This window comes from Solanum pennellii, chromosome 9, assembly GCF_001406875.1.
Source record: "Solanum pennellii chromosome 9, SPENNV200".
In the NCBI taxonomy this organism is placed as follows: Eukaryota; Viridiplantae; Streptophyta; class Magnoliopsida; order Solanales; family Solanaceae; genus Solanum; species Solanum pennellii.
Genome location: NC_028645.1, coordinates 4,836,738 through 4,851,178, shown reverse-complemented (window position 1 = coordinate 4,851,178; position 14,441 = coordinate 4,836,738). Strand labels below are relative to the sequence as shown.

General features: G+C 32.8%; 2 protein-coding genes across 2 annotated transcripts in view; both read right to left on the bottom strand.

Moving 5' to 3' along the window:
* The window catches only part of LOC107029718 (uncharacterized protein At2g39795, mitochondrial-like), a 7,295-nt gene extending 2,255 nt beyond the window's left edge, over nt 1-5,040 (bottom strand). Inside the window, exon 1 of the mRNA XM_015231161.2 lies at nt 4,720-5,040. Within this exon, the coding sequence (XP_015086647.1) occupies nt 4,720-4,977 (258 nt within the window). The 5' untranslated portion in view covers nt 4,978-5,040. The remainder of the gene's footprint in view (nt 1-4,719) is intronic.
* A 3,626-nt stretch (nt 5,041-8,666) lies between these two features.
* LOC107029195 (aldo-keto reductase family 4 member C10-like) lies at nt 8,667-14,004 on the bottom strand. The gene is made up of 7 exons (XM_015230547.1): nt 13,692-14,004; nt 11,824-11,874; nt 10,970-11,046; nt 10,559-10,646; nt 9,986-10,261; nt 9,520-9,768; nt 8,667-8,993 (listed from the first exon to the last, which is right to left on the bottom strand). Exons 1-7 carry the CDS (start codon nt 13,815-13,817, stop codon nt 8,907-8,909), a joined length of 954 nt encoding a protein of 317 aa, XP_015086033.1. The 5' UTR covers nt 13,818-14,004; the 3' UTR covers nt 8,667-8,906.
* Between the last annotated feature and the right edge of the window lie 437 nt (nt 14,005-14,441).

Genomic DNA, 14,441 nt, shown 5'->3' with positions numbered 1-14,441 from the left:
GGGGGGGGGGGGGGGGTTATTCAGAGGATAACTCATATTTTGGTATTTAGAACTCAAAATTATTTTCAAGAAAAGCATTTTCCACCAAAAGGGAGAAAATGACTTCCCTCATTTATGATAGAAGTCATTTTCTTTCATAACTATCTCAGCTCTTCTCTTAATTTACTACCCCAACCTACACTGAAGACACTAGAATAAATATTTAATAATCAAAAATTTCATCAAAGTGCACTATCCCATTCAGCTAACATTATTAATAATTTTTTTTTAAAAGAACTTTTCCCCTCTACAACCAAACACCGGAAAGCATTTTCTCCGTCTTAGTCTTTTCAAGAGGAAAAGATTTAACAAGTTCAAAAAATTTAAGCTCCCTATGTTTTGTTTTACTGGCGGAATCATTTTCTTTTTTAGCTTGTTTTAAAAAGAATAGGAAGTTTTTGAATTTGGAAAAAAAAAATTAAACATAAACTTCCCCTGATCCTTAATACAAACATTCATAGTCATTAAATGAAATGTTTAAGACTACAAGTTTCAGAAAGTCTAGTAGCCACACAAATATTATGCAATGTTTTTTGTTTTTTTTTTTATAAAGGCAACATAAAATGTCAAAAAATATTATGTAATGTTTAGAACCATAAATTTCAAAAGTACTCTATCTTTTCTTATACCATACTCCCTAAAATTATGTCAAACAAATTGAAACAGAGGGCGCACTTGGTTTGATATGAGCAGCTACTTAAACATGATAGAGTAATTAGTTTAGTACTATTAAGCACCTGACAATGGATCAGCTAACGATGTAGTTATTTCAAAGAAATGGGCTATAAGACTCAACGGGGGACGACTAGGGATAACGTCATTTGGTAGGCTAGAAAGTTTTTAACAATCGGGTCAAGATAGCATATTTATTGTCTCCTAAACTGTGAAGCACCTATGCTTTCAAGACAAACATATCGTCCAAGTTGTACATTATATAGACAACATAAATCAACGATATCTCACCACATGACCTTGATAAATTCAAAACAGACTTATCTCACATTCAAGGCACAAATAAATTAGAAACAAGCTTATGGTTCAGAATCTAATCTAGCCTTATCAAACATACCAAGTCGAGACTTTCTATGCACGCTACTAATATGTGAGGCCCAAACAAGTCAATGACAGAGAAATCTCAACCAAAATCTTCTTATAAACCAGGTTCAATAGAGAAAATCCAGGAAACAACCATGGGAAGGAATCGTAAGAAAAAGGATCAAAAAGTGCATTTATCAAGTAATTGAATGTTTAGAGACTACACTAGCGCGATTAAGTGTTGGGATATATACTATTAACCATGTGTTAAGAAATAACATTTATTAGAGAATAAATATTTGTTAAAATTCAATAGATCATATATTCGTTTATGGTGTCTATTTACTTATATAGTAGATGATTTAGTGTGTAGAGTTTTAGCTTATACATAGAGGATTAAATCATCGATTTTTATAAGTATAAAATTTTTGGTTCGCAATCTAGGATGGAAATTGGACATGCCATCGGGTACGATTGTAACACAAGATTATATGTAATTTGTCCTAATTATGGGAACAGTATAGTTCCAACTTCTTGTGCTAGTACATTTTGGTATGTATTGAACGGGACCGAGTAAAGATAGTTGTTTTAGACTGACTGACAAAAACATATTCTCTAAACTATTAAATGTACTTATATTCTTAATCTTGATATAACTATTATGATCTGTATATATTAATTATCGTTTTGATTTATTAAAAGGTGAGATTCTGAGATGGATCAATATGTCTGGTAAGTTGGATGATAATAATATATATTGGTGAAATAATAAGTTAGTTGATGGAATCCATGTCTCGTTATAGAGATTGATTGATACGCCTTTTTGAGAAACTTATAAGTTTCATCATGTCAAATCTTGCAAGTAGATTTATGAGTCCGACACATGAAATAAATTAAGTAGTGCTCTAAAGGAAATTAATCATTAAGTTAAATTCGTCAGTAATTTAATTTATTGATTAGTATCTGAAATCTTAACATGGGAAATTACACAAGTGTTTAATAGGGAATTACGAAATAGAGGAGTGCAATTACGAATTTCTAGTGGAATGATTTGTAATTTATTATGGTAAGAATAATTCAAATTAATTATTTGGAATTATTTCCATAATAGGAAGTCTCGGTAATTAATTCTGTGGTACCTATAGTGCTCATATTTAACTAAAACTCAGAATCCTATTTCTATGCAAAAAAGGAAGAATAATATGGATTTTTCTAGTCTTCTAGAAAAACTAGGTTTTCTAGTCCTTTTTGGATTAGGAAGAAATCTCTATATATAGGGATTCTCCTAACCTAGAAAATAGATGATTCGTTTTCTATTCGATACTTACACACCCAAGTATGAGAGAGTTCGGATGTGACTTGGGATAACTGTAGAAGACCATCGCTATCTTGTAGATTCGCTTGAAAGTTTGTCTATCTTGGAGATTTGCTTGAAGGTATCCGCTCACGCTTCAAGAGGTATTTATCGAATTAAATTTCTGCATGTTTATGTGTTCTAGCATGATTATGTGTTCTAGCATAAACGGTATTGGTTGTCTATTATTCATGTAAATATTACAGATCCTGATATGCTTCTGTTGTGCATATAGTTTTCCAACATCAAGGACATGTATAATTGAGCCAAGACTCAGGTCAGGACAGTTGGAGGAGACTTGGAGCACTTCTCGGTCATTATGGGGTTGCAACAAGGTTCAACCCTTATCTGGTTTCTATTTGCATTGGTGATGGATGGATTGACACGACATATCAAAGGTGAGGTGCCTTGGTTATGTTACTTGCAGTTGATATAGTACTTATTGACGAGACTCGCATAGAAGTTAACGATAGGCCGGAGGTTTGGAGACAAACTTTGGAGCCTAGAAGGTTACGGTTAAGCAGGATCATAATTGAATACTTGAGATGCAAGTACAGTGATGTAATGCAAGAGGTCGACATAAAAGTGAGGCTTGATGCACAACCCATCCCCAAGAAAGGAAGCTTCAAATATCTTGGGTCTTTAATTCAAGGAATAGGGAGATCAATGATGATGTTACACACTATATTGGTACGGGGTGGACAAAGTAAAGGCTTGCCTCTGGAGTTTTGTGCAATAAGTATGTTCCACCGAAACCTAAAAGGTAAGTTTTCTCGAATGTTGGTTAGGATGACAATGTTGTATGGAGCAGAAAGAACTCTCGTGTTTAGTAGATGAGAGTGCAAAAATGAGGACGTTGGACATAATAGGAAAGATAAGTTTAGGAATGATGATATCCTAGACCAGGTGGGAGTGACCTCTGTGGTGCACAAGTTGAGGGAAGCAAGGTTGAGGTGGTTTGGACATGTGAACAAGAGATATAAAAATGGCACTGTGAGGAGGTGTGAGAGGTTGGATTTGGGAGGGGGGGCGCATGAAGATGTAGAGATAAGTTAGAGAAGTATTGGGAGGGGTAATTAGACATCACATCACACATCTTCAACTTACTGACTACATGACCTTAGACAAAACAGTGTGGAGGTCGTGGATTAGGATAGAAGTTCGTTAATAATTGTGTGATTATAGGTTTGGTACTCTATATTTGTTTCTCCATCCATACCAGTATTAATAGCATTATTCTCGTAGATTCCAGTCCTTTGATTCATGTTACTACTTGTTATTTCTTGTGCTTTGCTTATCGTATTATTTGGTTGTTGTTACTGTACCTTCTATCTGAATGCTATGAAATACTTACCTTATTATTTACTATGTCCTATTTGAATCTTACTAGCTTTGATATGCGTTACTTGAATCAAGGGTCTTTCAGAAGCAACTTTTTTACCTCCACGAGCACAGGATAAAGTTTGCGTACACTCTACCCTCCAAGACCTCACCTATGAGATTCAGTGAATATGTTGTTGTCTCATTTTATGTGGCACCTTCTTTCTTTTTTAGTCCATACCCCAAAAGGTATGTCACTTTACTATAATGAGAAATAATTTAACTTTAAAATTCCCCTTTTGCCCCTAATGAAATGAATCTCAACCACACAAATATCCAAGCATTGTTTAGACCACAAGTTTCAAAATTTGTTTTTTTTTCTTAGACACCGTATCAAGTCAAAGGGTGTCACATAAAATGGGACGTAGTCGTGGAAAGTTAGAAGTAGCATTTTGAATAACTGAGTTACCGAAAATGCTACTAGGGAGTAGCATTTATGAATATCCAAGTTAGTTTTTTTCCTATGCATGTTGAAGCTCCCAAGTATTTAAATACCAACAACAAAACAGCATACCACAATGTGTGATTCCACAAATGGAGTCTGGAAAAAATAGGATCAAGAATGTATATAGACATTACCTATGCCTTTAGTGGCACAAAAATATGAAAGCAAAATAAAAAGATACAAGGCAAATGAAGCCACAGGAATGTTTAAGTTATTTTTCCAGATAGTTGATATATTCTGAAGAAAAATAACTTCATTTTGTTTATGTTGTTATTTATTCAAAAATGATTATATTCATGAAACTCAAGTAAGAAGTGACTGAATTAGGTGATTAAATTCAAACCAGACATGATGTATAGTTGTACTCTCAACACAACAGACTAAGCAACAGTCAGAATAACCCAAAAAAAAGAAAAAAAGAACCCATTCGACATTTCATATCAGCATTCAAATGGAAGGAACTTACGCAGTCGTGAAATTCAGAATCTATGGCAAATTTGATTTCTGAATCGACGATTTGAAGCAGAATATCATCAAAAGAGCTGTGTTTTCTCTTCTTCTTGACTGCGCTGGTGGAGTAATGAAGCGCCGGAATCAAGAAGCTTCTAGAAGCTCCGCCGCAATGGCCATTTCCGACGGTGGAAGCGGTGGCCGTAGCAACGGAGCGAAGTGCGAGAGGAATTGTGAACTTAGAAGCTCTGCGAATTGCGGAGTATAGCGCCATATGAATGGGCGTAGTGCCAAGGTTCCCCGTTACGGCGCTTTTGATTTAACAAATAAAAATAAATCAAAGGGCGTATTTAAAATTCTAAATAATTTTTATAGCATAAAGCAGTCAAAGTTCGAAGTGTTTCTTCGCCACAGCTGATAGTAATAATAAATTTTCATAAATAAAGTTTACACTTTTATATTTGTTAGTTAATTTTACATGTTTATGACTTATCTATGTTTAAAACATTACAAGAGTGGCACACTTCTTCCTTGCAAAATAGTTTATTTTTAACCTCTTTTTCACTAACTAAGCCATTTAAAAAATATATATTAATAATAAATGTGAAGAACATCCAAATTCGGCTCTCTAATTTGTGAAGTATTTACTTGGGGGCTCGGTATAATAATAACATGGCATAATACATATATTGGACCCTAAACTTGGCTTCAAATTTTAACTTTGACCTCCAACTTTCATAGTGCACAAATAGACACTTTAATTATCCTACCTTTCAATAAATAAACACGCGATTTTTACATTCAAAGAGCGTGAAAGACAATCGCTTCAATGTGTATAAATGAGCCACTCAATGACTGCTAACTAGTTAAATACTTTACACGTCGATTTTAGATCTAAAAAAAAATCAAAATTAATTTTAATTTATATTGAAGAATCAAAAATAATTTTAATTTTAATTTACATACAAGAATCAAAACTAATTACTCCTACTGGTTTTTAGAGCTTGGAGCTCATTGTTTGACGGAGCTTAGAGGTTTGTTGATGGTTGGCATCTTGATTTAGGTTTTTTGTGGTTGTTGGGTCTGTTTTAATAGGGTTTTGGGTGTCATTTGGTTGCTGTTTTTATGTCCGGTTTGAGCTGCAGGTTGCAGCAGTGTTATTTCGTAATGGTTCTCGCCGGAGACAGCGAATCTGCTGGGTTTGGGGTCAGGTATTTGGTGGGTTTTGCGAGCTGAAAGCTTGTTCGCTTCATGGTTTATTCTCCGGTGTGGAGGAAGAAGGAGAATGGCTGGGTAAAATGAATGGGGATTTTGGGTTGCCGGAGATTGGCCGGAATTCAGGGAGTAGAATTGTCATTTCACCATTTTTTTTTCGTTGTGGGCCATGAAAATTACTCCTCACGCGCGTTTAATACGTGCATTTCACGATTTTTGTCAGGTTGGACTCGCGTGTTTATTTATTAAAAGGTAGGATAGTTAAAGTGCTTATTTGTGCATTTTGAAAGTTGGAGGTCAAAGTTAAAATTTAAAGCCAAGTTTAGGGTTCAATATATGTATTATGCCTAATAACATTTAATTACTTGAGTGAGTCTTTTTCAAAAAAATTAATTACTTATTTTAGATATACTCTTTAAATATTACTATTTATAGCAATATAAAATAATAATATTATATATTTTATTGTCAGATTATTCTTTCTTTCGGTTTTTCTCTCCCAGTTCTATTATTTTTCTCTCTTTCTCGCTCTTTTCTTTTTGTTGCTTTACCTCTCTTACTTTCTCTTTTTTTTGTGTTGTTGTTTTATTTTCTTTTTGTTGTGCTCGCTCTCTCTCTCTCTTTTTGTTACTTTTCTTTTATTTTGTTTCTTTCTTTATTTTCTTTCGTAGAATAATCAATAATTCATACAATGAATAAAATTTGTATCAATAATTAATTAATTAAATAAATAATTTAATCGTAACAAATGAAGAGACATAATAAATTGCAAAATGAATTGAACTTGAATTAAAAAGTATTACACACAATGATGTATAGAGTAAATTAAACTTGTATTAATAATGAACTAAACAAGTAATCTAATAGTAATAAATAAATCAAAAAATTGCAAAATAAATTAAATTGCTTTAAAATTGTGTTACACAATATTGAAGTTGAATTAGAAGAGAATTTAGAATGAATGAAAAACGTAACTAACAAAAGACAAGACAACGATCTATAAACTGAATTAAACTCATATTATTCATGAATAAAACTTATATCATATGTATCTTATAGATTATCTTTGCTTTTATCACTAAGATAATCAATTAATTAGACAAATAATTTAATTGTAACAAATGAAGAAACATAATAAATTGTCAAATGAATTAAACTTGAATAAAAAAATATATTACACACATGTTAAAGTTAACTTATGAGCGAATTAAATGTGAATGCAAAATGTAACAAACGAAAGAGCATTATGTAATTTGTAAATTGAATAAAACTTGTATTAATAATGAATTAAACACGTAATTCAATCATAACAAATCAACCAATAAACTGCAAAATAAATTAACGTGCATTAAAAGTGTATACACAAATATTAAAGTTAAATTAAGCATAGATAAAAAAAAATTAACTAATGAAACATCATACAATGATTTATAGAGTGAATTAAACTTATATTAATAATGAATTAAACAAGTAATCTAACAACAACAAATAATAAAGTACAAAATGAATTAAATTTGCACTAAAAGTGTAACACAATATTAAAGTTGAATTAGAAGAGAAAAATAATAATAATTGAAAAACTAACTAACGAAAGACAAGACAATAATCTATAGATTGAACTAAACTTGTATTATTCATGAATAATACATGTATTATATGTGTCTTATAAATTATTTTAGTTTGTATCACTGAGAACATAAGTGATATTTGCAATATGTATTACAAGTGTATTAATTTATTTTAGTTGATATCACTAAAAAAAGAGAGAAGTTTGTCGCATGTATTATAAATGTATTGTTCGTGATTTTAATATAATTTTAATACAATTATGAAACATATCTAATACAACTTTAATACAATCACGATACCTTTCTATGAACTTCACCTTTTTAGAGTTTCAAAATTTTAAAAAATTTAATACAATCACGATATCTTGTTTCTAAAATTTTAAAAATTTGAAATTTCTATCTGAGAACGTGATATTCTACCACTTTTTGTTTTTTCTATTTCTTTTCTTGTCATGTTTTTGAATAAAAATAGTGAAATATGAAAAAAACTGATTTAAAAATAATTAAAAAAATTTAAAAAAAAATGAGGAAGAGAGATTGACACAGAAAGAAATGGTTGAAGATGTAGAAAAATATAAAAAGAAGAGGAGAAAGAAAAAAAGGACAAAGAAAGAGGCGAACGAAGATCAACCGTACACTTTTTTAATTCTTAAAAATTGTTATATTTAGTTAGAAAAATTATATTGATAAATGGTAAACATCTTTTTAATATGGTACATTTATGTGATTAACCCCTAATAATAATAGGGAAACTACATTATCTTCTCACTAAGGGCTCCACTTTGAACCCCAACGTTATGCATGTTAAAAACCACAAAAATATACTTGACCATTAATTGAACGACCTCTTATTTACTAACTAATTACCTCCGTTATGTACTCATTGCATGTGTTACAACACATTAGTCAGTAACAGGAGAAGAGCGAGACAGGAACTGAAAATGGGCACTGCCACGTGAAATTTAAGCATGCTATGTGTCTATGCTAGTTTCATGTCGTTTCAAGTAGCATGAGAAACATGTTCAATTGCCAAGTATTAACTATGATGTTTAGAACCTCAAACATTATTCTGTTTTCTTTTCTTTTTTTTTTCTTTCCCGTCTGATAGACAAAACTTAATTAATTCATCCACCAAATATAGCCTGCATAGTATTTAACTACTCCACAATAAAAGAAAAGATGACTGCAAAAGTGGATGGTTTGGTAGTATTATCCCAGCAAATCAAATTGTTTGAATACTGTCTCGTAGAATCTGCGAGGTTTCTTGAATGGTTTTCCAGCATAGAGTCAATAGAGGGACAGGGGTGCAAGGAAACCTACATCTAATGGTCTATCTCCAAAAGTTTAAAGGAAAAGGAAGTGCACAAGAAGCTTAAATCTCTGAGACAAATGGATTCAACAGTTAATTCATATTGTGACCCTAAATCTCACCATCCCACAGCTCTTCAAGTGTTCTGTACTGGCCATGCGTCTCGTGAGCAAATGAAGCACCTCTCAGCAACCTTGCCTGCAATGGCAATAATCCATGAACTGTATTAATAAAGTTTGTAATCAAAGTATCTGGTAAACAGACTTATATAGCCACTTATCGCAACCATCCAGGAAGATTAAAGAGTATAAGTGAGGCAGTGCACAGATAAAAGGGCCTTTGAATTTCTTTTGGTCCAGATGGGTGTTGTCTAACAAGCACATGGCAGAATATATTCATGTACATTAGATGTTCGTTTGACAGTATGAATCAGTCACTACTAAGAGGTATCAAAGCATCTATTTGTAAATTATATGAATCTCACCAAGAGGTATCAAAGAACTCATGAATACAAGTCTGACAGAGATTCCTTATGTGCAATGCAAGTCTCATTCATGTTTCTTTCTTCATTTATTTTTTTTCCCTTGGAACAGGGATTGCTATCTCAGAGAAGATATACAGCTAATTTTCTAGGTCCACTTGCACTTTCCAAATTTGAAATTAATATGACAAGAGACAACAAATTTACAGTTGCAGTCTCAGTAATATCGATGAAAGAATTTACCTGTGGAATTTCAGAGAACTTGGCAAGCAAGTCATCAGGTATAGACCAGTTCAGTACATCAAGGTTCTCTTTAATCCGTGCTTCATGTGTGCTCTTAGGAAGTACACTCTGACCCATCTGAATGCCCCAACGAAGACAAACCTGTGCCGGAGTCTTGCCCAATTTCTCAGCAACTGAGATTACAGCTGGCTGCTTTAGCACATCACTTTTAAGCCATGTTGTACCTGGAGAACCAAGCGGCGAATATGCCTGAAATAAAAAGGTGTCAATAAAAGGAGGAAAAACAACTCATTGTAAATCTACTAATGTAGACAAATGACTAGTCAATAGTTACCAACAACCAAAATTGTTTAACAAGCAAATTTATCCCCTACGAACAATTGTTAATAGTAATGAAAATTGGAAAGAATCAAATGAAAACGTGACCACAATGTAAGGAGTACAAGAGCTTTAGAAATGAACTCACAGAGAGGTGCACGTTATTGGATTTACATAATTCCCGCAATTTGGCTTGTTGCCACGAAGGATGGCACTCCACCTGGTTGACAGCAGGAGGAGTGCGTGCTACTTGCAAAAGATCTTCCAGTTTCTTAGTAGAGAAATTGCTAACACCAATAACTCTAGCCTTCCCGGAATCATAAACTTTTTCCATTGCTTCCCATATCCTGGGTATGTTGGTTGGCATAAGATTTTCAGGTTTAAAGTCAACCGAGCCAGGTTTCATACTGACAGGCCAATGGATCTACAGAAACAGAAGTCTCAATTCATTTACAAAGACAGTTGATACAGAAAAAACAAAAAGAACAAGTAAATCACTTAAATTTATAAAAGTCATGAACTTTTAAATTTTTTCCAAGACATGTAGAAGTTCAACGGCAGTATCTAGAGTTCTCAGGAACATCGTGGCAGCTCTAAAATTTCATTTTGGTGCATCTACTTAAGGAAGAGTGGGAGTATACTGCAGTAAACACTTCTTAGAACTATTTGGCAAAGTTAGAAATACTAGCAGAAAAAAAGCTTCACATTAAGAAGAACTTACTAGGTACAGGTCAACATATTCCAGCTGCAAGTCTTGAAGAGTTTTGTCTAGTGCAACTGGTACATCTTCAGGTGCGTGATTAGTGTTCCTAAAAAAAGTTAATACACTTGAATGTATGAGTATCCTGACACACTATGGAGACCACAATGATCGAAAAAACAGAGGCCCATCAGCACCATTTTAGTGCTAAAAGCAGAGTAGGAATTGAATTACCAAGCTATCAGGAAACATAAATAATAAAAGAGGGAACTCAACAATGATAAAGAAAAGACAAACGGTAAAGATTATGAGAATAACTCCACAGAGTTGAACAAGTTAACTTCATAATTGGAAAGAAATAGACGCCGCATATTTAATTTTAGGGTGAACAACAGGGAGGTAAAGTTGTAATAGGAATGTTTGAATACATACCAGAGTTTGGATGTAATGAATAGCTCTCGCCTCTTGACAACACCATCTTTAAACAGCCTGCTCAATACTTCACCAATCTTTGAAGTAGAACAAAATGAAACAAGGAATTATGTTTAGTGACAGGTCAATCTATTAAAGTAGGACACGTTTTACATTCTAACAAATAAAACTTGGTTTGAACAAATTCAACAAATCAGACCAGAAAATGTTGATGACTGATTGATCTGGAAACAAATGATAATCATTGATCAACTTTCCCAAGGCAAAAGATGAAGTCCAAAACCATCAAAGATTGACACAAGATTTGTCCACAAGACCTTAATATTATAGGCAGAATGTCTATCACATCAATAGGGAACCTTAAGTGCCACCTTAATGGCTTCTTTGCATATGTACTGATTTTTCAGATCTTAACATAAAGCGATCATTTCAAATGTTGCAGCAATATTTCAGGAACAGTAAACAAGATACATTAAAGCTGCATTTACACTTGGAATTGAAATTGTAAGTGATAACTTGATAAGCCCCTCTATCATGCCGTCTCAGTGCAAAACATCCACTGGATGCAAAAAAACAAGTTATTATGTTCACTCTTTTTTGAGAAGTAAATCAATAAATAAGTATCCCTCTCCAATGATTTAAAATCCTTTTGGACTAGACAGTCATACGGTTTGACATGATCTCCGACCAGCCAACAGATTATCTATACATGTTTGTCCCTAAAACGAATATGGCCAACATATGAAGGGGCGTGTTGTAGATATAAAACAAATAACGGAAGTGTCATTTCCGGCTTTAGATGAGAGAACCAATTCAATAGGATGCAATGTTCAGTATGATTAAAGCCAAATTACCTCCTTCTCATTTTTATAAATTTGAGCACAATCAATATGCCGGTAGCCCATCTGTAGCAAAAACAAGAGAATGATTAGGTTGTACCAGAATGCCAAAAATCACTAAGTTGCATGTGACACTTAAAAGTGGTTTAACTCTTAGAACTACTCCAAAGTTACTTTAGTAACAACATAACTTCATAACATCTATTTTGGCCATTACAAGTAAGAACTACGACACAGAAAATAATTCTCAAATAAAAGTTAGATCCATGCACAATTTCATCACTAAGCATATGTTTGAAGTGGGAACACATATTTCCTTCACTTTTTTCCACATTTGAACAGGATATCACCGTGATCTTCTACAAATACTCTAGGAAAGCATATATTACACTATGTTTGGATCATTGTTATCCATTGTATTGTATTGTAATCGTTACTATGCCTACAATGTTTGTTTTGATTGTTACTTAAAATATATTGTATTGTATTGTTAAATTTTGTTGTTACGTAACAATGAAAACCCCTATATTATGGAACAACCAATTTGGTGTGTTCCCATTGTTACTTAATTTCTCTTTCCAATTATATATTTACATAATATTTCAAAATACTATTTTACCCTTTATCTTAATTATTTAAATCTAGTCAAACCTCCTACCTAGAATAATTAGGATATTTTAGTAAATTTATAAATTACAGTACAATACGATACGATCAAACCAAACAATTAAAATATTATTAAACAACAACAAACAATACAATCTAGTCAAATACTGTATCTACCATACAATACAGTACAATAGAGTACAATACAATAGAATACATTATGAAACAATGGGTAACAATGATCCAAACAAAGTGTAAAGGGAAAAAACATTCAGAACATGTATCTCTAATGTTGAATCCGATTACCTCCAATAGTAAGAGCTTCTACTCATTGTTTTCAAATTCTTAATATAAAACAAACACCACATCCAGAGAGAACACTGCTGTTTACCAGAGACAATCTCTCTGCCCTCGATACTAACTATTTAACCTTTTCACACCTAGAGACATCGGAATATAGCACTATTTCCAATAACATAGTGCTCACTCGATAACGTTTCATGTGACATACTTTCCTTTACAGTCTTTTCCCAAAAAAGAATTGGCACCTTTCAACTTCAGAAACAAATTCATTTTACCCTTAATGAAATTATTACAATGTGTATGACTTGTATACCACAACTCTAAGAAATCTTTTTCCTTTCGTAAACTATGTCCACAGATGTCTTTAGTGTTTTGAGGCATCCACTCCATAGTCAGCTTAGGATACTTACGAGCAGAACATAGCAAAACACATATATCCATCTTTATTCATATGAGTTTTTTTCCCCTAAACTTAATTGAAACAATACACTAAACAAAAATTAACAGTTAAGCACAAACTTTATGCACTGCAATTTTAATATATAATCGTTTGCTCCACTATATTACAAACTTTATGCACAAACTTTATGCACTGCAATTTTGATATATAATCGTTTGGTCCACTATATTAGTCTCTACCGAAGTGTTTGCTATATATTTTAAAAAGAAAAAAATCAAAATGTCCAAAACTAAAAATATCTGAATTACGAATAATAAATCTTAAATTATAAACGAAAATCTCAGTATCATACTACTTATTAGGCATGCGTTTTCAAGCTTTTCGGAGAGGCAAAACAAGCATTCACGAAATTTCACTCTACAAAACATAAGTCACAAAAGCTCGAATACGTTAGATCGAGTCTCATTGAAGAAGAAAAACAGAGTATCAACTGTTAATTCGTTAGTCATTAAATCTACATAGAAACTAAAACTACAGATATATAGATACACGGTGAGAGATAGATAGAAAAAACCTTGATAGCTGTCTCCACGGCTTTGCCGACGACACCGGGATCGGACTGCCACGTTCCCAAACCGACCGCCGGAATGCTGAAACCGGTATTCAACTCAATGTACGGCATCTCCGTCGCCTCCGCCATTGATACAAAAAAAGAGGAGGGAAATTGAAAAAAACGAGAGTGAATCGTATACAGCCAAAGAGAGAAAAAGTGATTGATGAGTAGAGAGTAGCAATGCGAATTGAACTTTTCACTTCCACTCACTTAATATATGTGAATGAAATGAAGATCGTGTGCAAGTTTCAACTGTTACCTTCTGAAGCTGACACGTGGCTTGTCATCTCACCGTAGATCTCAGAACGATTAATCGATATTCTAGATGGTTATTTTTGGGAAAGTGCGAAGGTCTTTTTCAAAAAAAAATTAATTTGTCAATAATTAGACGGCAGAATCTTGTGTAAATAAATCAATTTTAGATTTGAGAAAGGGCTAATAACGAAGGCCGTACAAAAATGGGGAAATGGATTTACTCGATTTATCGAATAAAAAAAATTATATTATTCATTTATAATAGAAATATTTTTAAAATATTTTTAAATTTGACGTAAGTTATTAATTTTATCTTTAAATTATTAATAATCTTAAAAATATTCATCTATTTAACTAACTAAAATTAAATACACACATGACATAGCAAGTAGTCTCAAACTCTTGAACGGCATGTAGCTCCTAATAAAACACCAAGAGAAGGGTTGAATACTTCTA

Coding starts and splice junctions, on each gene's coding strand:
- LOC107029195 (XM_015230547.1), bottom strand. CDS start 13,817: ATGGCGGAGGCGACGGAGATGCCGTACATTGAGTTGAATACCGGTTTC. Junction 11,047..11,823: donor TTTATAAAAATGAGAAGGAG/GTAATTTGGCTT, acceptor TCTACTTCAAAG/ATTGGTGAAGTATTGAGCAG. Junction 10,262..10,558: donor AATATGTTGACCTGTACCTA/GTAAGTTCTTCT, acceptor CTGTTTCTGTAG/ATCCATTGGCCTGTCAGTAT.